This window comes from Jaculus jaculus, chromosome 17 (genome assembly GCF_020740685.1).
Source record: "Jaculus jaculus isolate mJacJac1 chromosome 17, mJacJac1.mat.Y.cur, whole genome shotgun sequence".
NCBI lineage: Eukaryota > Metazoa > Chordata > Mammalia > Rodentia > Dipodidae > Jaculus > Jaculus jaculus.
This window is the reverse complement of record NC_059118.1, coordinates 21,582,290-21,608,956: the sequence shown is the minus strand read 5'-3', so window position 1 is coordinate 21,608,956 and position 26,667 is coordinate 21,582,290. Positions and strand designations below refer to the sequence as shown.

Sequence of the window (26,667 nt, the reverse complement as noted above, 5' to 3'; positions counted from 1 at the left end):
TATCTTTTGTGAGAAAAAAAAATGGTGGAGCTACTGAAAATTCCAGAAGATATGTTTCATAGCAATGTTTTGCAGGAAGAGAGCCTTCCTTAGTACATCCAAATGTGTCAAACTGAATAGTCCAAATTTGCAACTACTTCTGGGATGTGAATCTCTTTTATGATCCACATTCTGTTTAAGATTTATATTTTTAATTTTAAAAATCCAAATATAGAATCAGCTTCCTTAAATGTGCATATGCATTCCCTTTCTTGTACTGCTCTCTTCCCATTTTATGTCTTTTTTGGCTTACAAACAGTAAGTTGGGATTAAACCATAAATTGGCATGATGCTGGTTTCCTTTAGACTTTTTCTGTGTAGACTTTATAGCAGGTTTTATTATTAGAATACATGTGCAAAGGATATAGATTCAGTGATTTTTTTTTTCATCATAAGCAAATTCAAATCCAATTTCTATTATATGTACTGGGTAGAAAGTAATCTCCTTGGATTGGAAGTAACACAACAAAATGTAAACCTAAACTTCCATCTTAATGTTAGCTGGATATAAATGTGATATAGTTAAAAACCACAATTCCTCAAGGAGTTGTGACATGTAGAGCAGAATTATAAAAGGATTATTTCATATGAGTAGGTATGCAGCAAAATCACTATTTCATCAAAGTATTAAATGATTTGTTAAAAAGCGTGTTTTGTCTTAAAATATATAAGAAACTATGATTTCACATTAAAGACCATGCCTTCGAGTTAGGTTTTCAGATTCAACAATCCCAAAGCAATAATACAAACGACTGTTTAAAATAACAGCCCATGGGCTTTACACAGCAATGTCTATTACCCACAAAAACCTCCAAGGCAATCAACCACATATGTCGATACCCATTTATCACATTTTATTTCATAAATAATGTACTAGTCAGTCGTTTTACTCAATTCCAGGGACGTTAATATGCCTACCTAAATTCCTAGATGTGAGATTTAATGGGGACTAGATTCCCTGGGGACCAACCTTAGAGGCTCAGGTCTGTCCACCTGCAGGTTATCCACACTGCTGGTCTCTTGGTTCATCTACAGAACTACCTAAGAACGTCCTCCACAGTCCAGATTCTAGAGCTCCCCGCTCCGGCGTGGGCACCAGTCGCTCTTGAAGGGTGAATCAACTTGAGTGCCAGGTAAACACCTTCTTTATCATTGTACTCCCATTACCTGGCATCACACCTGACATATGCTAGGTGTTCCTTAAATGTTGTGAGGACCAAATATGCGCCCAGCAGCCCAACTGAGGCCCAAGGAGAAGGGAAAGTTAAGAAAGCAGGATAGAGGCCGGGTGTGGTGGCGCACGCCTTTAATCCCAGTACTTGGGATGCAAAGGTAGGTGGATTGAGTTCGAGGCCACACTGAGACTACATAGTGAGCTCCAGGTCAGCATGGACTAGAGTGAGACCTTACCTCGAAATAAAAAAAAAAAACACAAACAAACAAACAAAAAAAGGAGATAAGAAAGAAAGCAGGATTGAGCCTAGCGTGGTGGTGCCGCACGCCTTTACTCCCAGCGCTCGGGAGGCAGAGGTAGGAGGAGCGTCGTGAGTTCGAGGCCTGCCTGAGACTACATAGTGAATTAATTCTAGGCTAGCCTGGGCTAGAGCGACATCCTACCTTGCAAAACCAAAAAGGTAAAAAAGTAAAACAACAGGATGGGAACTTGGAAAAAGTGGAGACATTCCTGCGAGGAAGAGCAGCCCATTTTGCTCACAGCAAAAGACCAGGGAAGGAGTGATTCAGTCCTCTTCGCAGGCGATAAACAGGAAGGCGACCTGACGCCAGGTTGCACTAAACCTACCCTCAAAACAAGCCCGGGGGCTCGTCTCGGCCCTGCGGCCCGCGCGGTGAATGGGCTGCGCGCGGGGACGGCGCCTGCGAGATGCCCGACGCGGCCCGGGCGGCGCCTTCCCCGCGAGCGGAGTTCGGCTCGCGTGACCTTTCCCGCTCCCGGACGGGCGGAGGGGCGGACGAGCGGACTGCGGCGCCGACCTAGAGGAGCCGCCAGTCCACGGAGCTCCAGAACCGACGCCACCGCCGCCGTCGCCAGGGAGACGGCGCGGGGCATGCTGGGAAGTCGGGGCGCGTCGGGTCCCCCCGGCGGAAGTGTCCGTCACCCGAGGAGGCGGGGCCGAGAGCTTCCGTTCCGAGGCGGCAGCCACCGAGGCGCTAAGGCCTCGGCTTTATCCCGCGAACTCCCCGCCACCGGGCCCAGCACCCCTTTTCTCCTTGCTCAGGCCAGCGTCTCCCCCGCCGCCCCGCCCCGCCCCGTGGCCTCGCCAGGCCCGGGCCCCGGTGACGTCACGGCCGGGGACTTCCGGTTCCCGCTCTCGGCCCTCAGAACCCTGGCGCCCGGTTGTGTGTTCTCGCCTCGACCCGAGCCTCGCTGGCTTCTGATGGAGAGAGCGGCGCTGCGGGAGGAAGGTGCAGGTAGGCTCTGCGGCTGGCCGGGGCTGAGGTGCACGGGGCTCGGCAGGCCTGTGTTGGAGGAACTGGATCATTCACACCTCTGCCCATCCATGCAAGGTCCTGCCATGGCTTTACCAGGGCTCGACGCTTCCGGTGCCTGCAGGAAAACTTTCACGGCGTCAGCCTGCAAGACGCTGCCGCTGTACAGAATTGAGACGCTGGGCTGTGGACAGCGCTGGGCATAGGGGCCGGGTAAGACCAAGGAAACGTGGAAACACATGCCAAGGAATCCAGTAATGGGGATGACAAGCGTAAATGCACTGCCTTTAAGCATGTGCACACTCTTGGTTGATCCAGTTTTGATCAGAGACAAAACGAGCACCCCTGCCATGCTGAGCTATATTTGAAGCCTGAGACCAGAGGGGAAACCAATAGTACTGAACTTGTGAGCTTAGTTAATGCATGTTTAGTTAGTGTAAGAAACAAGATGAGGTAGAGGCCGGAGGATCGCCATGAGTTCAGGGCCAGCCAAGCATTACAGACTGAGTGCGGCCAAGTGAGCCTGGGCTCGAATGAGACCCTACCTTGAAAAAAAGAAAAAAACAAATAAATTATAAAAAGAGAGAAAAAAAGAAATGAGAAGCAAGATTCCCAATTGGGATGAACTGGAAAGTTTGGTTCCTTCCCTAGAAGTGCATAGATACAATTTTCCTTACTCAAAACTGCCATTCCCTGGGCGTGGTGGCGCACACCTTTAGTCCCAGCACAGGAGAGGCAGAGGTAGGAGGATCACAGTGAGTTCAAGGCCAGCCTCAGGCTACATAGTGAATTCCAGGTCAGTCTGGGCTAGGGCAAGACCCGACCTTAATAAAATAGAAAAGACCTTAAAAAAATAGACCCCCACCCCCACACACCCAAGGCCTGTGAGAAGTTCCTAGGCTCCAATTATGACATAGAAAGGAAAAAACGAGATCTCTGTCATATGTCCTATGCTGTTTAATTGACTGAAACCCAATGCTTTCACATTTATTCTGAGATTGGTAGAGGTGTCATTTTTACAACTTAGGACTTTTTACTTTGATCTCCCCTCCCCACCACCACTTGGCCTTCAATATAGGAACTGATGACATGGATATCAAAGTCCATACAACATGTATGTGTAGACGCAGCATGGTTCTTTAGGGATCAGGAGCAACCTTCTTTATCCCTAGCCAAAGATCAAAACCCTTGAAAGGCCGGGTATGGTGGTGCACACCTTTATTCCCAGCACTCAGGAAGCAGAGGTAGGAGGATAGCTGTGAGTTTGAGGCCACCCTGAGACTATAGAGTGAATTCCAGCTCAGCCTAAGCTAGAATGAGACCCTACCTCGAAAAGCACCCCCTCCCCACAAAAAAAAAAAACCCTCTGAAAAGATTGAATGTGTGTCTTGTATTGAAGCAGACTGCCTGAGATTCTAGGGCAGAATTCAGATATGCTGAGTCCTAACATGTTCTGTTTAATGAGCACTTGGAAGTGTGATGGCTCATGCCTAGAATCCCAGTACTCAGGAGCCTGGAGTAGGAGGGTCTCCATAAGTTCATAGCCAGCCTGGGCTACAGAGTGAATTCTAGGCGAGACTGAATCACAGTGAGACTCTGCCTCAAAGGCCTGGTGTGGTGGTGTACACGTTTAATCCCAGGACTGGGGAGGCAGAGGTAGGAGGACTGCTGTGAGTTTAAGGCTACCCTGAGACTACATAGTGATTTCCAGATCAGCCTTGGCTGGAGTGAGACCCTACCTCAAAAAGCAAAACAAAAATAAATAAATAAATGAGTAATTTTAGACAAAAGAAAAGCTAATCCAAAGAGCACTTCATAATTGCTGTTGCTGTGATTGGTAATGGAAGCAGTGACACGGTGCTGTGTAACTAGCATCAGTAGAAAATGTGCATTCCCTCTGTCTCCTTTCTCCCCTTCTCTCTCTCTCGCTCTCTCGGCTTGCAAATAAATGAGTAAAGTAAAATAAAAATTAGGGCTGGAGAGATGGCTTAGTGGTTAAGGTGTTTGCCTACAAAGTCAAAGGACCCAGGTTCGATTCCCCAGGACCCACGTTAGCCAGATGCACAAGGGGGCGCACGCTTCTGGAGTTCATTTGCAGTGGCTGGAGGCCCTGGCGTGCCCATTCTTTCTCCCTCCCCCTCTTTCTCTGTCAAATAAATTAATTAATTTAAAAAAATTAAACCAGAAAAGAAAGTGTGTTCTGAGCCAGGCGTGGTGGCGCACGCCTTCAATCCCTGCACTTGGAATGCAGAGTTAAGAGGATTGCCTTGAATTCAAGGCCATCCTGAGACTCCATAGCGAATTCTAGGTCAGCCTGGGCTAGAGCAAGACCCTACCTTGGAAAACAAAAACAAACAAACAAAAAAAACAAGTGTTCTGTTATTTTCAGCAGGCACTATTTCCGACTGCCATCATGGGCATCCGCGGACTGATGACTTTCGTGGAAGATCACAGTAATGAATTCTTCACTGACGTGCAGTTGCGGGACACGAAAATCATCGTTGATGGCTATGCACTTTTCCACCGACTCTGCTTTAATTCCAACCTGGAGATCCGGTATGGGGGGGACTATGATTCCTTTGCAGACGTTGTACAGAAATTCTTCGAATCACTGTGGGCTTGTAATATTTCTCCATACGTTGTCCTAGATGGAGGATGTGACATTTCAGACAAAAAGCTGACCACTTTAAAGGACCGAGCCAGAGAAAGGATCCAGGCCGCCCATTCTCTCTCTGTGGGTGGCGGCGGGTGTGTGTGTCCCTTACTCATCCGAGAAGTATTCATACAGGTTCTGATCAAGCTGCAAGTATGTTTTGTGCAGTGCTTTTCAGAAGCAGATCGGGACATCATGACACTTGCCAATCACTGGAATTGCCCCGTATTATCATCAGATAGTGATTTCTGCATTTTTGACCTGAAGACTGGGTTTTGCCCACTGAATAGCTTCCAGTGGAGAAATTTGAACACTGTAAAGGGAACACAAAACTACTATATTCCTGCCAAGTGTTTTTCCCTCGATGCATTCTGCCATCACTTCAACAACATGGACAGGGCTCTGCTCCCACTTTTCGCTGTGCTGTGTGGAAATGACCATGTCAATCTGCCCATTGTGGAGGCGTTCTTAAGTAAAGTACGTCTCCCTCTCAGTCCTAAGGGGAGGAGACACCACCGAGTGCTTGGAGTTCTGAACTGGTTGTCTCATTTTGATGACCCTGCTGAAGCGCTAGATAGTATGCTGAAGCACCTCCCCAAGAAGGATCGAGAACGCGTTAAGGACCTTCTGTGCTCCTCCATGGAGGAGTACCAGCAATCCCAGGTGAAGCTACAGGACTTCTTCCAGTACGGCACTTACGTCTGTCCAGATGCCTTGAACCTGGGATTACCAGAATGGGTGTGCTTGGCTTTAGCCAAAGGCCACCTGTCTCCCTTCATCCGTGATGCTTTGGTGCTGAGACGGACCTTTCTTCACACACAGGTAGAAAATATGCAGCGGCCAAGTGCCCACAAAGTTTCCCAGTCCATCCGGCAAACCATCTATGGGCTTCTTTGGAATGGTTCGTCACGTCCAGAAAGCATGTCCCAGAATGCATTGCCTTCTCAGCCTGCAGCTTTCAGTGAAGTAGAAAGGATTAGTAGAAATATCAAGACCTCTGTTGTTTACGCAGTAGAACTTCCCAAGGATCATTTTGACTTGAGCAAACTGACTGAGGTAAGTATTGGTAACACTAATAAGTTACTTTACAGGTTAAAAGGTGCTTTCATGTATACAGCATCCCTCAACATAACAGGTTGGTTTGCTGTTGTGCCTTCATATTATAGGTGATAAAGCTAGAATGCCAGCGAACTAAGTAATTTCTTAGCCAATGTCAGGGCCAAGGCTCAAAACCCAAACTTTAAGCGCTACGTCTACAAGTTCTGATGTTCCTCAGTATAATCTGTTTCCCTTGCAGTTACTGGTACTGTGTTGAGACTGCCTATTAATAGTAGAGGGCTCTGTGGTTTTGAAACAAGCCTGAAGTGAAACCATCTATTGTGCATAGGAGCATTTGGTATGGGACATGACATCATCTCAAACTGCATCAGATTTCACTTGGGTATTTATGTTTAGGTCTGACGTTTTTATTTTTATTGATGAGAACCTTGTCTCAGGGCTTAGGTTTATGGCATCATGGTGACTGGCTTGATTTGATACTAATATCCTGTGAGCCTACCTCATTGTTGCTTGAGCCTAAATAATACTCAGATAAATTCTCATTTCAAGGGGAATGTGTTCATGGATCCCAGTGTTGTCCTTGCTTTTTACACATATTAAAACAATATTACAGGGCTGGAGAGATAGAGATGGCTTAGCAGTTAAGGCACTTGCCTGTGAAGCCTAAGAACCCAGGTTCAATTCCCCAGGACCCATGTAAGCCAGATGCACAAGGTGATGCATGTGTCTGGGAGTTCATTTGCAATGGCTAGAGGCCCTGGTGTACCCATTTTCTCTTTCTATCTTTTTCTTTCTCTCTCTCTTTCAAATAAGTAAATAAAATATTTTAAACAGTAAAAAAGCTACAGGGCTGGAAAGATGGCTTAGCAGTTCAGGCACTTGTCTGTGAATCCTAAGTACTCATGTTTGACTCTCCAGGTCCCATGTAAGCCAGATACACAAGGTGATGCAAGGTCACACATGTGCACAAGATGGTGCATACTCTAGAGTTTGCTGTGGCTGGAGGCTCTGGCAATCCATTACTCTCATTCCAAAAAAAAAAAAAAAAAAAAAAAAAAAAATACAGCCAGGTGTGGTAGCAGAAATAGGAGGATCACTATGAGTACGAGGCCACCCTGAGACTGCATAGTGAATTCCAGGTCAGACTGGGCTACAGCAAGATCCTACCTTGAAAAACCAAAAAGATAAAAATAATAAACTATGTGTCTTGATAACACAATAAGTTTAGAAATTAAATGCAAGTAAACTTATAAAAGCACTTGTTAACACCCATTGGGTTTTCTTAGTTCCCTGCATTTGAGTATGCATGTTATGTGTGGGGGAAGCACCAGGGCCTCTTAACAATACAAATGAATACCAGGTGCTTAAGCCACTTTTTGCTTTCAGCTGGCTTATGTGGACAGCTTGGGAATTGAACCTAGGCCAGCGGGCTTTGTATCCACCGTTAACCACTGAGCTATATCACCAGCTACCATGGTTCCCGTTTCTGTCATCTGCTTAAGAGAGCATTGCTTACTCCCAGTTTCATGAACATGGCTTCTTCCTTTTACATTTACATCCACAGTCTATCCTGAAAGTGTGTGTGTATGTGGAAACACATCAGGACTACTTTCCCATATGAAACAACTGAATCACTGAACTGTAGTGTGTGTGTTAATTATAGTCCTTGCTACGTGATGACTCAGGTGTTCTCCGTACTTAGCTATATTCTAAGTGAGGTGAAATTTTAGTTCACTGTGTGTGGCGGTGTCATTTGGTTTCCTCTCAGCTTGAGTTAATCAGGTCTGTATTTAGCTCAATACTTTTGACTCTAATTACCCCTGACAGTGCTAAATGGCACCAGGTGCAAATTTATGTCCAGTCAGTCATAAATGCATGTACCAGTGTAGAAACCTGTGATTGCACCTACTTGTTTCTAACACACTGTGGTGATAGTACCTCATCAGCTCTGCGCCACAACCTTGGCAGTGTCTCACTCCCACAGAAAACACACAGGATATTGTTGTTTTCATTGCTAGTTGGAGTGAACAGAACACCACTCCGTTAACAAACAAGGTAGCTGTAAGAGCAAAGTAGGAGCCGAGGAACAGTGTGGTCAGGGCAACCTCTTGCCCAGCTCCTAAGGCCCATGTTACAAATGATCGCACTGCAGAGAAACATCACTTGTCTAGAGCCACGTTTGGATGGCAGAACATCTCTGAAGTCTAAACCCAAGGGCCTTAGTTGACAACAGTTTAATATGACTTGAGAGTTCTGTAATTTGCTAGGCATGGTGGTGCATACCTTTAATCCTTGCACTTGAGAGGCAGAGGTAGGAGGATTGCTGTGAGTTCAAGGCCACTCTGAGACTACAGTGAATTCCAGGTCAGCCTGGACTAGAGTGAAACCCTATGTCAAAAAGCATGCATATATATATATATATATATGCACCCCTTATCTCCTGTGAATGCACCTCTTGCCTATAAGTAGCCATGGGGGGAGGGCAGTCCCCATATGAGCACGCAAAGACAAAACAGCAAATAAGGGACATGAGAGGACCCAAACAAACAGTCTGTCTTGTAGTCAATAATGGCATCACAAAGTGGTGCATGAATACTTGCCAACAAGTAAGGGCAGGATCGCGTGCAGAAAGTAAAATATATAGGTGCTGGTTAAAGTGAAGGTTCTTGCACTCGCAATTAGTAAGGCCTGAGGACTGCATTGGTAACAAGCATGGGATCCGTGTGCCCAACATGATCTCCAGCCTACAGAGTGGGCTATAGGAAAGGCCATCTGAAAGGAGCTGACAGCATCTGTTCGGCCCAGCATAAGTACCTGTGCTCTGAATGCCTGTGAGTGTGGCTGGCTGTTCTACACAAGAAGTTCCCCAGCTGACATTAAATCTGTGCTGTTTAAAACAAAAAACAAAAGGACATTTTCAGGCATTTGCGGTGTCTTTTCAGCTCCCCCTGGCCAGGCGGCAGGTGCTTCTGTTCGAAACCCTGAAGGTGACGCCAGCCGTCCTGGAGACCCTCCCCGCCTGTTTGAGGCTGCCCGCTGCTGTCACGTGCTACTGGTTGCAGCACGCGGAAGCCAAGATAAAGCTGCATCATCTGCAGGCCTTACTGCTGGGCCTGCTGACGGGGCCCTTGCACGCCCTCATCCACAGCGCCGGTATGTCTGCCAGTCCCAGGAGCATGTGTTGCCACGTTACACACACACTGCACAGACTGAAGAATTCACCCAGACAGAAAAGCACTCGATTATTTTTACTCCCATCACTTACACCAGAACTTAGATGTGGAGGCACCAAATGCCGTTCGTGGGCCAAACTTGGTGTCAGGGCTTGACTTCAGGATACGGGAGTCGGTACAGCGTCAACGTGCCGGCCCTGCCTAATCCTGCCTGTTCTGAGGCAACGAAGGCTTTAGCTTGTGAAGTGTGACAGTGTTTGACAGCTGCATTTTGCGTTCCTTTCTTCCCACCCTATCAAGAACACAGCAGAAAAATCATGACGAATACTGTCACTTGCCCAGAAGCGAAACTTACCTAACCACCACAATAAGCATTCTTGCTCACGCTGGTTTGCTGTAACTAACCTTTTGTGTTCTACTGTAATTAGTATATAATAGTAGAAATTAAAATAAAAACTTTTTTCTACTAGAGAAATACACTGGGGCAATTTCATTTGCATTTAAATACCAGGTAAAATAACTGAAACCTCGGAGGCATTTTAGTTCTTTAATGAAAGAGGAAGAATGCAGTAATACTCTGTACACGTGTAAAACTGTCACAGTGCAGACAGTTGAAGGACGGTAGCCAGTGGCCATGTGGGAAATCTGAGTTGAACACGGCTTCAGAACACAAGCTGAGAACACGGATCCAGGATGCTGTCTTGTCTGGTGGCTAGAGAACGTCCTGTCACCGAGTCCTACTGGAGAGTGCTACTCTGGTATATATTTCTAAAGAAATTAAAGGATGAAATGCATAGACTCCAAAACACCCCCAAATATTAAGGCTCGCTTGTGGTAGTAGCCACCAGAGGGACTAATGGTACACGATACCACTTAGCAGGTTCAGGCCTGCCACTGCTTTAGCAGCAGGTGAGGGCACCTCCTCTCCCCGAATACTCGTACAGCATCAGGAGATGCCCACAGCACCGGCCCCTCCAGTGTTACCCGAGTCCTCTAGACGGGGCACGTCAAGGGTCTGTCTGTTTTCTTGTAGGAAATGTGGAGACCCCGCACCCAGGCAGGCTCAGTGCCTTGCTGTTCGCTAACTGTGAAAGGTGGGCCTCCTTTTCATTGCTTCTCAAGAAGTCCCCACGTGACTTCGTGCACCTCCGCTCCAACCGACCGCAGGGAGGACTGGTGAGGGTGGTTGCTGCTTGCCTCTTCTCCGTGGAAAGCAGCAGGACATTTGTCAGGGTCTCCGTCCCGCTTTCATTTTCCTCCTGGAAAGCAGGTTCAGATGTGTTCCTTTAAGACAAGTGCACTTCACCATGGGGGTTTCCATGAAAGGAAGTTTAGTGAAAGAATAGTGACATTTAGCAGGCATTTGTATTTTTCATAGTCACAGATTTTAAGGAATTTACATGCAGACATATTTAAAGTTAGATAGTTTTACCAGGAGAGAACTTAGTCCATGTAAAAAACAACTAATTTGGGGTTGAATAAAGTTACCATTGAAAAGGTACTTCAGTATAAATATTTCAATTTTACAAGGCATTTCTGAAGCCAGAAGAAAAACACAGCTAGTTTTTTAAGCTTAATTTCTCGTTTATGGAATTTGAAGTTGGTGCAGGGAGAAAATGGCCAGCTGACACAGTGTTTATGGAAATATCGCCCTTGCGTGGTTTGTTTAGGGAAGGACGAGCTGCGGGCCGGTGGCGCTGAGGCCTTGTATGACGAGTTCCAAAGGGCGAAGGCGCTGAGGCCGGGCGCGAGGCTGGATCTAGACACGGCTCACGGCTTCTGTCAGTGGCAGTGCTGTCTGCAGATGGGGGTGTACCTCAACCAGCTGCTGTCCACGCCTCTCCCAGAGCCAGACCTAACTCGGTAAGCACCACACAAAAGTTAATATCTCTATATTGAAAACACAAAGTTACTTAAAAAGTTAATATTGTTCTCAGATTGCTGTTCGAACAAGAGCTTGAAACAAATATTTCCATAAAATCAGTCTTTGAAACTAGTTGATGGTAAGACATAACTCATTTCTATAATTCCTTCAGGTACCTATTTGAATTATGACCTTATATGGGCTTTTTCTTCCATTCTGTTCACATATTCTCTCTACCTGCAGTCACTCTAGTTTCATTACTCTGTTGTTTTTTAAACTGCATTTCTTACCAGCTGTCATATTACTCATTTATTCAAATATTTATTAAGTGTGTACTTTGTGCTAAGTTACAGCAAGCAGAAATATCTGGGCTCTTGTGAAATTTATTGATGTAACCATTAGACTAGTGTTTTGGTCTTGCTGGACAATATAGGAAGAAGGGAGAGGCAGAAAATTGAGCTTATATACTGAGTTTTGCAAGAGTTCTACCACTGAGCCAAGTATTTTTAACATACCTTTAGGCCTCATCTCCAAGCTAACCCCGTCCTCCTATACCAAGCATGATAAGCCGCCTCTGATCTCTGGGTTTATTCCTCCTCTAATAGTTTTGGTCACCCCTAACTGGACCTGCTCTAGACAGAAGAAAAACAAAACCTCTCAGTTCTCTTTTGAATCCTTCAGGATTGCTGTGGCATCCCAGCACAATCGGAACTTCAGTGCTGATTTTACAGAGACCAAGCCACGTTTCTGCATCGCTTGCTGAGGCATCATTTGATCAGCTCTCGCGATGAGTCATATATTGAGCCCATCTTATATTTGTGAAGTAGTTTTGCAGTGCTTGTCAGTGACCATGCAAATGATGCTATTGAAATTTTCTGGTATTTGAACAAACTAAACTGTTTGGTTTATTGAGGCCATAAAATTCCTTTTTTTTTTTTTTTGAACTGTTAAAAAGACTTATTCAGCTTGGGACTAGTTACAAAGTCAATAAACATCATCACTTAATTTATGGGTAACAATTGTTTCCAACCACTCTGCTCTTCTGCTAAGGCAGCTCTGTGATTCTCTAGGAACAGTGAGCGTTTGCAGACACGTGTTGGAGCTATACTAATCCTGGTTGTCCTACTGCACTGAACTGATACTGTCGACCCCTCCCCCCATCTCCCACCAAACAGATTGTATAGTGGAAGCCTGGTGCATGGACTGTGCCAACGGTTGCTGGCATCGCCCTCCGTAGAAAGCCTCCTGAGCATGTGTCCTGAGGCCAAACAACTTTATGAACTTCTGTTCAATGCCACAAGGACTTACGCCCCAGCGGAATTATTTCTACCTAAGGGTAAACCAAACGCAAAAGCAAAGAGGCAGAAGAAGAAGGCTGCCGGCGGGTCAAAGAACAGGGCGAGAAGCACTTCGGGCACCAGGCTGTGGCATGTGGGAAGCAACCGGTTTGGGCCATTAATGGTTGAAGACTTGGAGGAGCATATTGAGGCCCCTGAGCTTGAGTAACCTCAGTCTGCATCACATCAGATGTGTGACTTGATTAAAACTTCCTTTTTCTCCTTTGAAACAACTTTTTTCTTTAGGACTAACCAACCTGTTAGAGCATAAACAGAATTTGTAACAGATAACCTCTGAATTCCAAATTATTTTGTATTCTACTTTTAATAAATGCAGTTTAAGAAACTTTTATTTCTTAAAGACATTTTGAGTTTCTGTGCTCCATTCCAGTGAGCTGACAGTTGCCTTTTCTAACCTTAAATTGTAACACCGTACGCAACTGTGCTTATACAACAGGAGTCCTACCTCAGTTACTTCCCACAGCCTCTGGCAGTCATCATGTCTTCCTCTTTTATTTAGTGTGACAAATCTGGTTGTGAAACGCAGAAGAAGAAAGTAAGAAAAGTGAGAACGTGGCCAGTGAGACTCCCTGAGGTTGGTACGAAGGGAGACAGTCCCGGTCTTCGAGCAGAAGGGGGCGCTGTAGTGGCCCAGCGGGATAAAGTATCCTGAGCTGCTAAGGACAGGTCAGAAACACAAGTGACACTCTCAGTCAGCGCTGAGCCCTAGGTCTCTTCACTCTAGATGTTTTGCAAAACACTCCAGCTTGTTTTTTGGCTGTGCTAGAGATCCAACTCGGCCGTGGCACATGCTAGGCAGATATTCTACTGATCCGAACTCTGCAACCAATAGCCAGTGTTTTATAAATGAAACAAATTAAATGGAAAACAACAGATAACCAGATCCTACTTGGTGGTTGTGAAGTTGTAGTGTAGACAGAAGGTTTGCACTTGGCATGATGGCACACAAATATGAAAGATTCAGCAGGCTAAGGCAGGAGGATTGAGCGTTTGAGGCTACCTACCTTGGGCTACACTGCCAAGAACTTGCTTCAAAAAAAAAAAAAAACCCAATAAGCTTAAAAGGCACTATTCTAGGAAATACTAGAGACTGCTAAAATTACAAGTAAAGCTGGCGAGTTCCAAATAAAGATCATAAAAATAAGTAGTGTGACTACATTTGGACAAATCAAGAGTGTGCGCCCCAACCCTCGCGTAACGGTGTTTCTGCATTACCAGGAGCGCACACTGATGCTCATCAGTAATCCTAAAGATGGCTCTAATTTGTCAGAACAGGCCTCTAATCTAGCTCCTGACACCTGACAACTGTTTACCTTCCTACACAGAACACAGCTGGGAGGAGCACGTGAGCTTTAACCACTACCCACCTTCCATGTGTTATGGCTTCGGCCATTTTACAAAAGGCAAAAATCAAAACCCAATGCGGCTGGGCGTGGTGGCGCACGCCTTTAATCCCAGCACTGGGGAGGCAGAGGTAGGATTGCCAGGAGTTTGAGGCCACCCTGAGACTCCATAGTGAATTCCAGGTCAGCCTGGGCTAGAATGAGACCCTACCTCGAAAAACCAAAAAAAAACAACCACCGCCAAAAAAAACCCCAATGCGATTTGCTCCTCCTAAAGTGTTCAGCCGTTATCACCAGCTCCTCCAAATAAGAGTTCTATTACTTTTTGAAGATGACAGAGCTCCTTAGGTCGTTTCTGTATCTGCACAGAAACAGGTGTTTCCCGAAAGGATCCAGAAGGAAGCAGTCTTGGGCATCCATGTTTGAAAAGAAATGTGCTTTACTCATAAACAGTGGACCTAGTGGGCACTGTAATGTTACAGGAAATGTGATCTTCCTTGATTCCTGGGGCTTAGGAATAATGTATACCAAGCTTAAAAGGAAAACCATTCCCACTTTGGCAAGTAACTGGCTTGACAGGCACCAAACTAGAGTATGCAGACTGAAATTCAGCTGAATTATCAGTTGTCTTTTAATTTATTTGTTTGTTTTTTTGTTTGTTTTTGTTTTTCGAGATAGGGTCTCACTTTCGCTCAGGTTGACCTGGAATTAACTATCTAGTCCCAGAGTGGCCTTGAACTCGCAGCGTTCCTCCTACCTCTGCCTCTCCGAGTGCTGGGATTAAAGGCATGTGCCACCACGCCCAGCTTCAGTTGTCTTATTAAAATGGCTCTCATCTGTTAATTGTGTAGAACTTCAGAAGGAAGGTCGAGGCAGCCTGTTACTATACATAACTTGAGACCATACTGGGCTACTGAATAGGATTCTGCCTAAAAGGAAAAAGGGGAACCCTCCTTTTCAACAGAAATCACTGCTTGCCACTGCAAACACACGTGAAATTATCACCCTTGCTTGTGAAGGAGAGTCCAGTAATGCCCATTCTCTTTTGCTCTTGCTTCTCCTGGGTGTGTAGGGGAAAGGTCATGGGCACGCCACAGAATGTCTACCAGGGTTTTAACAGAATAAAAATGGTTCTTGATCCCAAGGGTCATTCTTGCTTAAGATGCTTAGAAGAAAGCACAGAATGACAAAGCAGCAAAGTGCAGACTGTATGAGACAGACATCACGGAGGCAGGAAGAGCCCCAGCTCTGAAGACAGGATTCAGATCAGGAGTGGGGCAGTGGCGGGAGTGCCTGTGTAGAAGCAGAACGTCTCATGCCCCGTATATCTCAGATCGACTGCTTCCAGTGTTGCCTATCAGTGCAGATGCAAAGCACAGATCCTGACCTAAGTTCTAGCCAATGAAATCTCACTCAAAGCTCTACAAGTAGCAGCAGTTCAGTAAAGAAGGAAAATTAGACAGCTAAGATGAATAAATCCTGGAGGTAAAAATCTGAATTTATAATCATGTTCTATAGCTAGTAAGAGAACATGAACTTGATGTCTGTTTTGTGCAGTTCTTTTTGAGGCATCCACAGTTTTGAAAAATTTATTTATACATAAGTTTTTTTTTTCGTGCCAATTGTCATGAAAAACGATTTCAAGTACATTTCAATTTGAATTTGTAATTCACATTAATAATTTTAGATAAATATATTTTCCTTTGTGAGTGGTTTGAATCTGATGTCCCCCATAAACTCACATGCTCTGAATGCATGGTCCCCTGTTGGAGGCCATTTGAGAGGCAGGGTCTTGCTGAAGGAGGTGTGTTATTAGGAATGGGCTTGGTGTTAATAGCCAGCACCCCCTTGCCAGAATTCAGCTCATTCTCCTGCTGCTGTTTCCACATACTACTGCACAGGTGATGTCCAGCCTCTGCTCATGCCCTGCTTCCCCCTACCATCATGAAGCTTACCCACAAAATGGTAAGCCAAAATAAAAACCCATCCTCCCAGCAGCTGCTTCTGGTCAGTGCCTCTGTCCCAGATACATGAAGGTTAATTACAACAGTGCATAAAAGCAAATTAACCAGTAACTATGTGTCACTTGTGCTACCTCTAAGTAGGAGCTCTTCAGAGTTCAAATCAGGCTCTACAGTACCTGGGGCCAAACTGCAGTAAACAGTGAACAAGCAAAGCAAGGAGCCAGGAAGAAGAAAGTGCCAAGCAGCAGCAAAGGCAACCCACAGGCAAGCCCTGTCGAATGCAAGGGCAGAATCTGCAATGCCAGGGAGATACAGACAGCGGAGAGCAGCAAGAATGTGAGAGGGCCACTGCAACCTGGGCAGAGTTAACCATTTTCAGACACACCAGAAAGAACAGAGAACTGCCCCCACGATGTGAACGGCTGCACAGGCTCAAAGTTGGACAATAATGACTCTGACCACAAGGAGTTCCCCTTGTGGGTACTGCTATTCTTGCAGCGCTTGTTGCCGTGTTCCAAGAATTTTCTAGTGTTTGTTTTTATCTGCATGTTTTAGGGGGCTTGACAGAGTCTCTTGCCTATCTGCCTTTACATGGGTGTTTGAACTGAACCCAGGCGGGGGAGCCTTTTCCAGCCAGTGCCTGTAACTACTGAGCTATCTTCCCAGTCCCATGTGTGCTTCTTAAACTTAATTTGAAAGTCCTTGAGCAGATAATACCACTTCCTGGGAATTCAGTCTTCCTGCTAATGTAGTTATATACTGCTCCCCTCTATATCCCTGAAGTCAAACCAGTTTCTTCCCTTAGTGAGGAATCCCTGGAGGCCACCCTCTAACAGACCCAAGAAGACCAACAGAATGTCACCTCTGCAAACACAAGCACTGGACTCCACTGTGGTGACCTTGTATTTCAATGAGGTGGATATGGATTCCTTATATTCATCTCATAATGTCTTTAGAACACCTAAAAGTGAACTTGAAATTACTCTTTTTCTTGGACCAATGTATTAAAAAAACATGCCTTCCCACTTTCAGCAACAGCTTTTGAACCACAGGGTTTTTACTTTGGGTTTCTGGCCAGTTATATAAATAATGCTAAAATTTAAATCCATCCAGCTTTACCAATTCTGAAATGAGAATGTTGAGGAAGATTTTAAAATTCAAAGGCACAATGGCTCCAAGTTATATACTGACATGTTAAAATGAGAGAAACAGATGAATGAGATAATCACTGAAGAAGTGTTTCTGAACTAGTTTCACTAGATTTTTCAGGAAAAGAAATCAAATTTCAAATGAACATGTTGTAATACCTAAGTAATCTTTGGTTCTTCTACTTTTGGTAATACTGCACCTATTTGGTTAAAGGGGTTCAGTCTTGCTCTAGAGATATAATTTTCATATATGTGCATACATATGTATATGTACTTTTGCAAACCATTTTCTTGTATTACTTTGGAGACATGTATTTATGTGTACAACACTGTCATCAAGATCAAGGAATTCATTTTTGGTGGGGATGGGGTCTGACTACAAATTGTAACCTCAGCACTTTGTCATTTTGAACTTTTCCCTTGAAAAGATTAGTGTGTACCAGTATTTGATTTCTGGGAACTTACAGGACAAGCACGCTGAAAACCTTGCCATCATGTAAACATACAAGATTAGGAGCACTTTTCAGGCAGCTTGTGATCATACAACACTACTTCAGGTATTAGTACTTTTTGGAGAAGGCACTTGTACTTTCATCTAGAAAAACCTCCAGTCCGCTGCCCTCGCTGTTTTCCTGGGTCTGGCCACACATTATAGAGAACAGATCAAAGGATGTGAGCATGAAAAATGGCACCTACAGCGTCTCCATGTTTGTTAACATGACTGCAGAGCACCTGTAATGACAGGAGATACTGTGGATCGATATACATGGTTAGCAGATGAACCTGCTCTACCTTAAACCTTGTAATTTTAGATAGATAACAGGTAAGGCTGGGCGTGGTGGCGCACACCTTTAATCCCAGCACTCGGGAGGTTCACCATGAATTCAAGGCCACCCTGAGACTACATATTGAATTCCAGGTCAACATGGACTAGAGTGAGACCCTACCTCGTTAAAAAAAAAAAAAGATAATAGATATGATATATAGATATATATGTGTTCAAAATACAAAATGAGGGGGTGTAGAGATAAAGGTACTTGTAATGCCTGAGCACCTGGGTTTAATTCCCCAGTACCCAGGTAAAGCCAGATGCACAAAGTGGCACATGCATCTACAGTTCATCTGCAGTGGCAAGAGACCCTGATGCCTACTGTGCTGTCCCCTCCTTGAAAATAATAAAGTGTTAAAAAATGGGGCATGTTGTATGCAACTGTAAGGTGTTTTAAATCATTATTCAAACACTTGAACAACTAGATGTGGTGGCTCACACCTGTCACCCCAGAGCTGAGGCCAGTCCTGGCTGCATAGTAACTTCTAGGCTAGCCTGAGCTTTTAACGCAGAATTTTTATGTCTTCTTTCAAACACTGACGGGCATCCTCTCCTTTCATTTTCTAGCCCACTGTCGTTCATGCGGGGCGGGTACAGTTGAGAAGTCGAGGACTGGAGATTTACTGTGGATATGGGAAACACGCCTCCTCAGCGCGTACATGCAGACAGGTGGGAGGCTGCTGGACGTACAGCTGGAGCACAGGGAACAGTGTGGGCCTGAGGATGCCGAGTCTCCCCTTCTCTATTTACAAGTGACTCCAGTGAATATACACTGTGCTGACTTAATGAGAGAAACATAACAGATACGAAGCTGAAGCCTCTGGGAAGGATGGCATCATCAGACTGTGCTTCCAACATTCCCTTACCTGGCTTCACGAACGGTAAACATGAAGGGGAGGAGGAACCTTTATGTTGAAACGTGGGAATGGTGACATCCACAAACCCAGGTTTCTAACCACACAGTATTGTAGGCCTTCTAGTCCCAAAGTAAGCAAACTTTTAAAAGACAAACTAAAAAAAAAAAAAAAAAAGAAAGACCCTATTATAAATGGCATGTTTTGCATAGCAATAAATCATGGATAGAAAGAACTCACTGAGAAACATAATTCTGCCCTGAAATATGGTAATTACTATATAAAAACATTTTGGTGTAGAACATTCTGCAACAATGAGTTCACACTGCTTTTCTCCTAAGGACCGTGCTGTGCTATCGGGATGTTTTGGTTTCTATTACTGAAGCTTGTCCTTCTCTAAGCGAGGTAGTGTATTTTGGTTTATTTCCTGGGAAGCTGCCACTTCTCTGCATCCAACAAAGTGGGAGGGAGCACCCTGACCAGGCTGGAGTGCTCAAAGAAGCCTGGGGGAAGGGGAGGAGGGAGATTGGGAGCACAGCACATGGGACAGCGTAGCACAATGCTCTACCCACCGTAAGACCAAGAGGCAGCCTTAGTGAGTGAGGAACAGTAACAGCTGGCGCGTCCTGCTGACGGTGGCTGAGGATGGATCATAACACACTGTCTCCCTCAGGAGGCTGATGCTGACTCAGACTGGCATCAAGTCGGCTACGAAGTGCATCCACCCCAGAGAAGGCCCAGCACTACTGAGAGGGTGTAGGCCGGAGACAAGTGGCGGTACCGCCCTGCCTATGAGTGGACGACACACACTGGTTTTTCTCTTCCTGGTCCCTAAGTGGGTAGGCAGGCTTTCTCTATGAGGACAGGCAATTCTATCGTGGCTGGGGCGCGTGGGACCTTGCTCCCCAGAGCAAGCGTTGGCAAGTCAGTGATTGCTGGGGAAAGAGGCATGTTCTTTCACGTGTAGTCACCCATGCTCCAGCAAATAACCCATGCTAATGCAAGCCACCCTAATAAGCTCAGTCAATCACAAAACAATTAAATAAATAAATAAAGTAAGTGCATAAAAGTGGGAAAGGGACTATTTGGAAAGAGAAGTATAGGGAGTGGAACAAGGGGCTAATGGGGTTGATAAATATGATCAAAATATAATGTATGAAACAGTCATAAGATAAAAATAAACTTAAGCATAGTGGGAATTATGATCACTATTCTAACTATTATTATTGTAGCATGAAAGCACCAGTAGCTCATATACAACCTAATAAGACACTATGTTCCAATAAAACCTTACTTACAAAAACAGGCAGCATGCAGATTAGGCCTGGACCATTTGTTAACATTAGAAACTAAGTAACATCTCTATGTGGGTAACTTAAGGAGAACTGAAAGAAACAACCTAAATTTTACACCTCTATCCAGTTTCTGAGTTCTTCAGACCCACAGGAGACTTATAGAATCTAATGCAATCCTATTATGCACACACAAATCAAATGCATGAGAAAAGAACATGAACAGGCCTTACATGTGCAGCTTAAGCGTCGTGTTTCTCATCAGGCACCCATCTTCTATACAGTCAGCTATTTAGCCACAGCCTGCAGCTGTCTGTTATTCCATGGATGGTCTGCAAGCCTTGCACACTAACCTCTTTCAGAGTAGACCTGTGATGTTGCGATTTGACAAAAAAGAGCTAACTGATCCAGGCACAGCGTTCTCCTTTACCACCAGAAGATGGCACCAAAATGCTACTTGTCAGGGGAAAGGCACTAGAACAGGAAAACTTAAATCTTCCTTTCACCCAGGCCCAACGCAGGGTCTCACTCTAGCCCAAGCTGGCCTCAAACTCACAGTGATACTCTACCTACCTCTGCCTGCTGGGATTAAAGTTGTGTGCCACCACACTCAGCCCTTGTAATCTTTTATTTTTCTGGTTTTTCAAGGTAGGGTCTCGCTCTAGCCCAGGCTGACCTGGAATTCATTACGGAGTCTCAGGGTGGCTTCCACCTCATGACGATCCTCCTACCTCTGCCTCCCAAGTGCTGGGATTAAAGGCATGTGCCACCACACCCGGCCCTCCTTGTAATCATTTTAAATGTAGAGTATACTACCATTAAAAGAGGGGGTGGAAAGATGGCTTAGTGGTTAAGGTGTTTGCCTGAAAAGCCAAAGGACCCAGGTTTGATTCCCTAGGACCCATGTTAGCCAGATGCATGCATCTGGAGTTTGTTTGTATTGGCTAGAGGCCCTGGTGTGCCCACTTTCTCTCTTTCTCTCTCCCCCTTTCTGTCAAATAAATAAATAAATATTTTTTTAAAGTTTTTAAAAAAAACTGTACTAAAGGGCACATTTTGAGTTGTAAAGCTAGAAATATAAAGGCACCAAATGGACTTCGGGAACATAGGTCTTACTATCCCAATGTCTGCTCAGTAATACTGTGAGATGTAGTTGTTACTCAAAGGGTTACTGAGTACAGCACTGAAATTAAGGTTTTAAAAATAGTGGTGACAGGCAACCCTGGATTAGATATGAAAGGAAATTTTGTTGGATGTAACAGCCATGAAGCCATCACAGAAATGTGAGCCAGAAAGGGTATTTGTCAGCTTGGCTAAAACTAAGCAAAGAGGGTTGTGTAACAGGGAGGCCATGACCTTGGGACAGTTATAGAAATAAAGGCCATTACTACCAGCTCATAACCACAGGAATGCTGAGGTTCAGATTACAAGTTTCTAAGGATCAAAACTAGTATCTACACAAATAACTGCTTTTCCTTTCTCCCCACATTTTAACAGTTGACTTTACCTTGAATGAAATGAGGATTTCTCAAACTTCTACTAGAATTCATCAATTAAGTGACTTGAACTTTTATTTTCAATGTTTTCTAAAAGATGAAACCCCACAGTTTTTAAAGCAGGGTCCCTTGTATCCCGGACTGGCTTTGAACACACCATGTAGTCAGGGGTGACCCTGAACTGATCCTCCTGTCCCCATCTCAAGTGCTAGAATTATAGTAATGTACCCAGTTTATGCAGTGCTGGGATCAAACCCTGGCTTTCTGCCCTTTAGGTTTAAACGCTACAATTTTTATGCTCAAATATACACAAGCATTTCCTCTTAATAGCACTTATAAGGCCTTCTTTGCTCCTCCTCCTCCTCCTCACCTTCGCCCCCTACCCCCTCCACCATCACCACTTCCACACACACCCCTACCTCTTCAACCAAGCAATCTGGAAAGCCATCTCAGCATTCATCAAAGCTCGTAAATACAGGTAAAAATTCTGATTCTTGAAATTAAGGCAAGGGAATAATACAAGCTTAAAATTTTTAAATTTAAAGCTTATAGCTTATACAATTCTAAGTATAATGACTACTGTCCCAAAAGACCTGGAAGTAGGCTGTGTTGGAGCACTGTACAGGGCCATGAGGTAGGAAGGTCCTAAGAACTGTGAATAAAATGGAAGAAAAGCACTGTCTTTCACTCTCCTGCCACAATTATTTGTTCACAGCAAGTAGCTATTTTCTGATGTCGTCAGGCTCCTATTTGCTCATCACACAGTAAACTTGGCTGAGCTGTGTGTGGCTCTTTGATATTCTATATATTACATATTTACATGTTGTATGCATGTAAACATACACTCATACTCTACTTCCTGAGACTACCTTACTACGAATACCAAAGAGATGTGCTACCAATGATTCAGATTAGTATTTCCCAGCTGGTAACCTTAATGAAAGACTCCAACTGAAGGCTCTGTAGGCAAAGGAGACTACAATGTTCTTACCCTGACATTGGGAATTTATACAATTATTTGCTGATTAATAACTATGCCAAAGGAACTTATTTCAAAAAAATATTGGTCAAAGCTGAGTTTTCTCTCATTCACTGCTTTACTTTTACAAATAAATAATAAAGCACCCAAAGCTTAGTGAGGAAGTTTTCTCCTAGCTTATCTTACTCTGCTCAGAAGCCTCACTTAACATGTCCACTGGGAAATCCTCAGACAGTCACAAACTTCCCATTTCAAGCAGGCCTGTATCCTACGGAAGCCTGCTCAGCTTCTGTTATGTTCCCTATGGCTGCACTATTCAAACCAGAGCATTCCGTCCTCATTTTCCTCATGTCCGGCTTTAGCAATGCTCTCTCAGAAGACAGTTCCACAACACCTTCTCCACACACAGCTCCACGGCTCAATCATCCCTTCCTAAGCTTTCATAACTTTCTACTTGGTCTTCCTCTTTCAGTGTTTACAGATGGCTCTGTTTCCATTAGCATAAGACAAAAAACTCCAAACTTGCACCAGACTGCTGAAACCTTCCAGTGTATACAAGTGAAATACTCTGCCTTTCGTTAGTGCTCCTGTCATTGCTGTTCAGCAACCCCAGCTTTAATACTCAACTCTTCATGGCTTTCCATGTCCTTCCAGGGCCCACCAACACCTACCTCTACGGACACTGGTGTTTGGCTGTAATGTCTTGCTGCTTCCTGGATAGGAATTCCTAATGTAAGTCTTGAATCAGATGCTGCTAGTCCTAGGAAATTTTTCTAACAACCTCCTTCAACTACTGTCATATTTAGATACAATTACTACAGGAATGGGTACATTTCACACTGGTCTCCAGATTTGTGACTGAGAACTTCCTGAAAGCAAGGTAATTATTTACTATTAGGGTCTATGTTAATATCAGCACATTACCCATTATTAACAATAACCAACGCTGATAACCAAAAGCCCAAATAGGTTGCCAAGTGAGTCAACAGGCACACCAAGTACTGAGACCGAGGATGCTTAAGTATCTTAGCAGTCTGTTTGCCCAGTCACGTGCCAGGTAACATCATTATTTGCTGATATTACATATGATATAGTATCAATACAATATGCACATGACTTTCTGTCTGGATTGCTGGAACTTAGTAGAGAAAGCTACCTGGAAGACTTTCAAGTGCTAAGGATGAGAAATTTCTAGTGAAATATGTACTGTATTTATTTTAATGTATGTTTTAAAAATATATGTGCAAAGATCATCATTGCCTTGGTTGACACAAATTTTTAACAGTTTTATCATCCGCTCTCCCTGTCCACATGCTCTTGAAAGGCAAGGTGTCACCACTGTATTCCTCATACACTCTGGTACTACGTAATGCTTAATGTCAGTGTTACCAACTCATTCATCTCACTTCTTGAAGGAGTCACATAGAAACAAATAGCACAATGAATTGTCAAGCAATAAGAGACATAAAGCAGGGGAAATGAACTAAGGTTCTGAGATGGGATATTACTGTCTGCAAGCATTTTGGTGAGAAACTATTTCAGGCATGGCCAATACTCTTTTTGCTTATATACTACATGAAAGGGATGCAAATTAAAATTTGAAATGACTACACTTGTAATAGGTGACCCATTTAGAGAGACAAACGCTAAAAAAGTGTGCTTCATACCCTCAGTGCAGTGCGGAGGAGGGGTACTAGGACCACTCTTCTAGGTTGTACACTATGTTTACCTCACTTCAGGGTCATGCACTGCCCAGTAAAAATACACTCAACCTTGTTTCTATGTGCCCAGTTTTTAGTATTTGAGAATTATCTACCTAGTGGTGAATTAGTTCAAATCTCTTTCTTTTCTTCTCTGATGATGCTTAGACACTATGGAGGGGGCGGTGTATGGGATGGGGTCAAACAACTTTAAAAAAAGAAAAAAGAAGTAAAGAAAAAAATAGAAAAATAATACCTAAATTATTAGGAACTGTAGCAAGTCCTGGGTTTAAAATATGGAAGAAAAATTAAAAATTTAGATGTTACCACATTTAAATGATTCATATTAATCAAGACTAATATAGTTTAGAAAATTGGCATCTGGAAGAGTACTGCACATTTCATTTTTTTTTTTAACTCCAAGAACTCCTGTGTCATCTGCATAGAATCTGTACAGACACCCATTTGAAGATGAATAGTACTAACTGGGAAGTCACTGACTTATGAAAAGAAATTATTTTATTTTTATAATTCCAAAACCAAGTGAAAAAATAGGCACATTTACTTCATATGAATCATACTTGATCCTGAAGTGTAAAACAAAAAAGACTGATGTGCACTTAATTTGTTTATCATGTCTTTGTAACAGAGTAAAAATCATTACAGAATTTAAGAATGAAACAAAAAACAGTGAAGAGAGTTCATTAGACAGTGGTCTCCATGTTCCATCCAATGAGATGGAACAATGGACCTGAAGGAGAGTCAAGTGCAGACAGACTCCTCTGCTCCTTATGCCCAGACTTTGGTAGAGACCCAGTGACAGCATTTCAATGTTAACACTCGCAGTTTAATATGGATACAAGCTTAGGGATGGTTTATTCTGACAGTTGTAAAATATAAAACTCACTACCTTCAAAACATTTCAGTATAGAGAGAAATATTCAATTGGAAAATGGACTCCAAATTTGAATTTCTGGCCCCAACTTGCAATATATTCAACCTATCTTTACTTCATTAAGTCATTATAAAAAAACATGGCTTTACAGAAAACAAATTCTACCATCTATTTCCCAAGCATACCTTATAAAACAAAAAGAAAATTAAGAACAAACGGTTGAAGGGACAGGCCCAGGATAGTATTCCAATCTAGGCCAAAGAGCTGCCTTGAGGATTCACAAAGAGCAAGGCAGCCCAAGAGCTTCCAAGTACACCCTGGCTCAGGAGTCCTCTATTCCAGTTCGGAGATACCTGCACTTCCTAAGAAATATGTTTAAAAATATACATAGGATAACAGTTAACAAATTCAGTTCCTTAGCTTAAGTGCTTGGATTTATAATCCAGGGATGACAAGATGATCACGACAAGCATGTATTTGAATTAACTAAGGAGGAGGCATCACGTGTCAACACAATTTGCTATAAATTTCATCCCAGTCTTAAATGTTTTTGACTCTATGTCTAAGTACTAATTACAGTTACCATAACTAGAATGCCAATGATAGCCCTGCACTAATTCTTCTAGAACAGACTGAAACAAATAAAAAAAGCCAACCATTTACACTTACTGAGAAAAGCAAACATTTACTTCAAATCGCAGTATGTGCTTTTCAATCACAAAAAGAAAGAAAAGAACAGTGATCCACAGTGGTCACACTTGTGCAAAAAACTTGAAATACAAAAGGTATTGATCTGCTTACACTGCAGGAAAAAGAAAATACAGTAGCTGAGATATGGCACTCCTGGCAACCATGTTCTAAGCCAAACAGAATGCCTTTAGGATGATTAAATTTATTTGTGTATTAGTAAGAAAGCCCCACCACCATAAATAGTACAATATTTAAAAATAAAAAAAATATTTATATCTATCTAAGATAGATAGTGTATACTGTACATTAGAACTCTTTTAAGTGCAGAAGGTGGTTCAGGTTTTGCCTTTTATATAGTTTAATTAAATAACTGCCCATATGTTTATAAAGTTCCACTCAATCGCAGAAGCCAATTTAAATCAAGGAACATGTTATCAAAGTTGCATAATTTCAATTGGGACTGCCAGCAGGTTAAAGTTTCAAATCAAGTCTTTAACATTAATGTTCATTTTTAGTCAATGAAAAGTTAAAAAGTCCTCAAATCTTCATTATCCTCTTGAACTTGCCCTTAAAAATGATCCTCAGACTGCAATTCCTAGTTTGCAAATAAAAAATGCAATATGCATCATACTTCAAGAAAAGACGACGATGTTGAACTAACGGTCTTCTGGATCTTCTCCCTGCTCCTTTCCACCTTCTTTATAATCTCTGACACTATGCACACTGAGGAGGTGAGACCCAAAAGGAACAACAGATCTGCAAGGAAAGATAAGTTAGGTTTTACAACTCTTTGAAATGCACAAAAGCAAAAACTGATTGGCAGCTATTTTTTCACGTTATCAGTTATACAACTGTACTTTTACACAATTATTTCATGAGATAA

General features: G+C 43.5%; 3 protein-coding genes across 19 annotated transcripts in view; 1 reads left to right on the top strand and 2 right to left on the bottom strand.

The window, feature by feature from the left end:
• Nek11 (NIMA related kinase 11) overlaps positions 1-1,920 on the bottom strand; it is a 253,223-nt gene extending 251,303 nt beyond the window's left edge. For 4 of the 8 annotated variants that reach the window (XM_045136961.1, XM_045136967.1, XM_045136966.1 and 1 more), the window contains exon 1: positions 958-1,440. The gene's annotated coding sequence lies outside the window, so the exon portion shown is untranslated. Of the gene's footprint in view, positions 1-957; positions 1,441-1,840 lie in introns of those variants that run through there. The other 4 variants (XM_045136964.1, XM_045136963.1, XM_045136965.1 and 1 more) reach the window with 3 other exon arrangements.
• A 291-nt stretch (positions 1,921-2,211) lies between these two features.
• Aste1 (asteroid homolog 1) lies at positions 2,212-18,913 on the top strand. Of its 8 annotated transcripts, XM_045136560.1 has the most exons (6): positions 2,212-2,469; positions 4,877-5,803; positions 5,963-6,196; positions 9,142-9,352; positions 11,043-11,235; positions 12,412-12,919. In XM_045136560.1, exons 2-6 carry the CDS (start codon positions 4,901-4,903, stop codon positions 12,740-12,742), a joined length of 1,872 nt encoding a protein of 623 aa, XP_044992495.1. In that variant the 5' UTR covers positions 2,212-2,469; positions 4,877-4,900; the 3' UTR covers positions 12,743-12,919. The 8 variants fall into 8 exon arrangements, with proteins under 8 accessions (XP_044992495.1, XP_044992497.1, XP_044992493.1 ...); XM_045136562.1 differs by lacking the exon at positions 12,412-12,919 and adding an exon at positions 18,446-18,913 and having other exon boundaries at positions 2,213-2,469; positions 4,877-6,196; XM_045136558.1 differs by having other exon boundaries at positions 2,213-2,469; positions 4,880-6,196.
• Positions 9,906-26,667, bottom strand: part of Atp2c1 (ATPase secretory pathway Ca2+ transporting 1) — a 149,240-nt gene continuing 132,478 nt past the window's right edge. For all 3 annotated transcript variants that reach the window (XM_045136552.1, XM_045136553.1, XM_045136554.1), the window contains 2 exons: positions 26,416-26,540; positions 9,906-10,631 (listed from right to left, as the gene is read on the bottom strand). In XM_045136552.1, coding sequence (XP_044992487.1) covers positions 10,380-10,631; positions 26,416-26,540 — 377 coding nt within the window. In that variant the 3' untranslated portion in view covers positions 9,906-10,379. The remainder of the gene's footprint in view (positions 10,632-26,415; positions 26,541-26,667) is intronic.

What these genes read in the sequence shown, in the direction of transcription:
- Aste1 (XM_045136558.1), top strand. Translation starts at nt 4,901, where the DNA reads ATGGGCATCCGCGGACTGATGACTTTCGTGGAAGATCACAGTAATGAA. An exon ending in ACTTGAGCAAACTGACTGAG is followed by an intron (nt 6,197 to 9,141) that starts GTAAGTATTGGT and finishes GTGTCTTTTCAG; the next exon opens with CTCCCCCTGGCCAGGCGGCA. An exon ending in CGCCCTCATCCACAGCGCCG is followed by an intron (nt 9,353 to 11,042) that starts GTATGTCTGCCA and finishes TGGTTTGTTTAG; the next exon opens with GGAAGGACGAGCTGCGGGCC.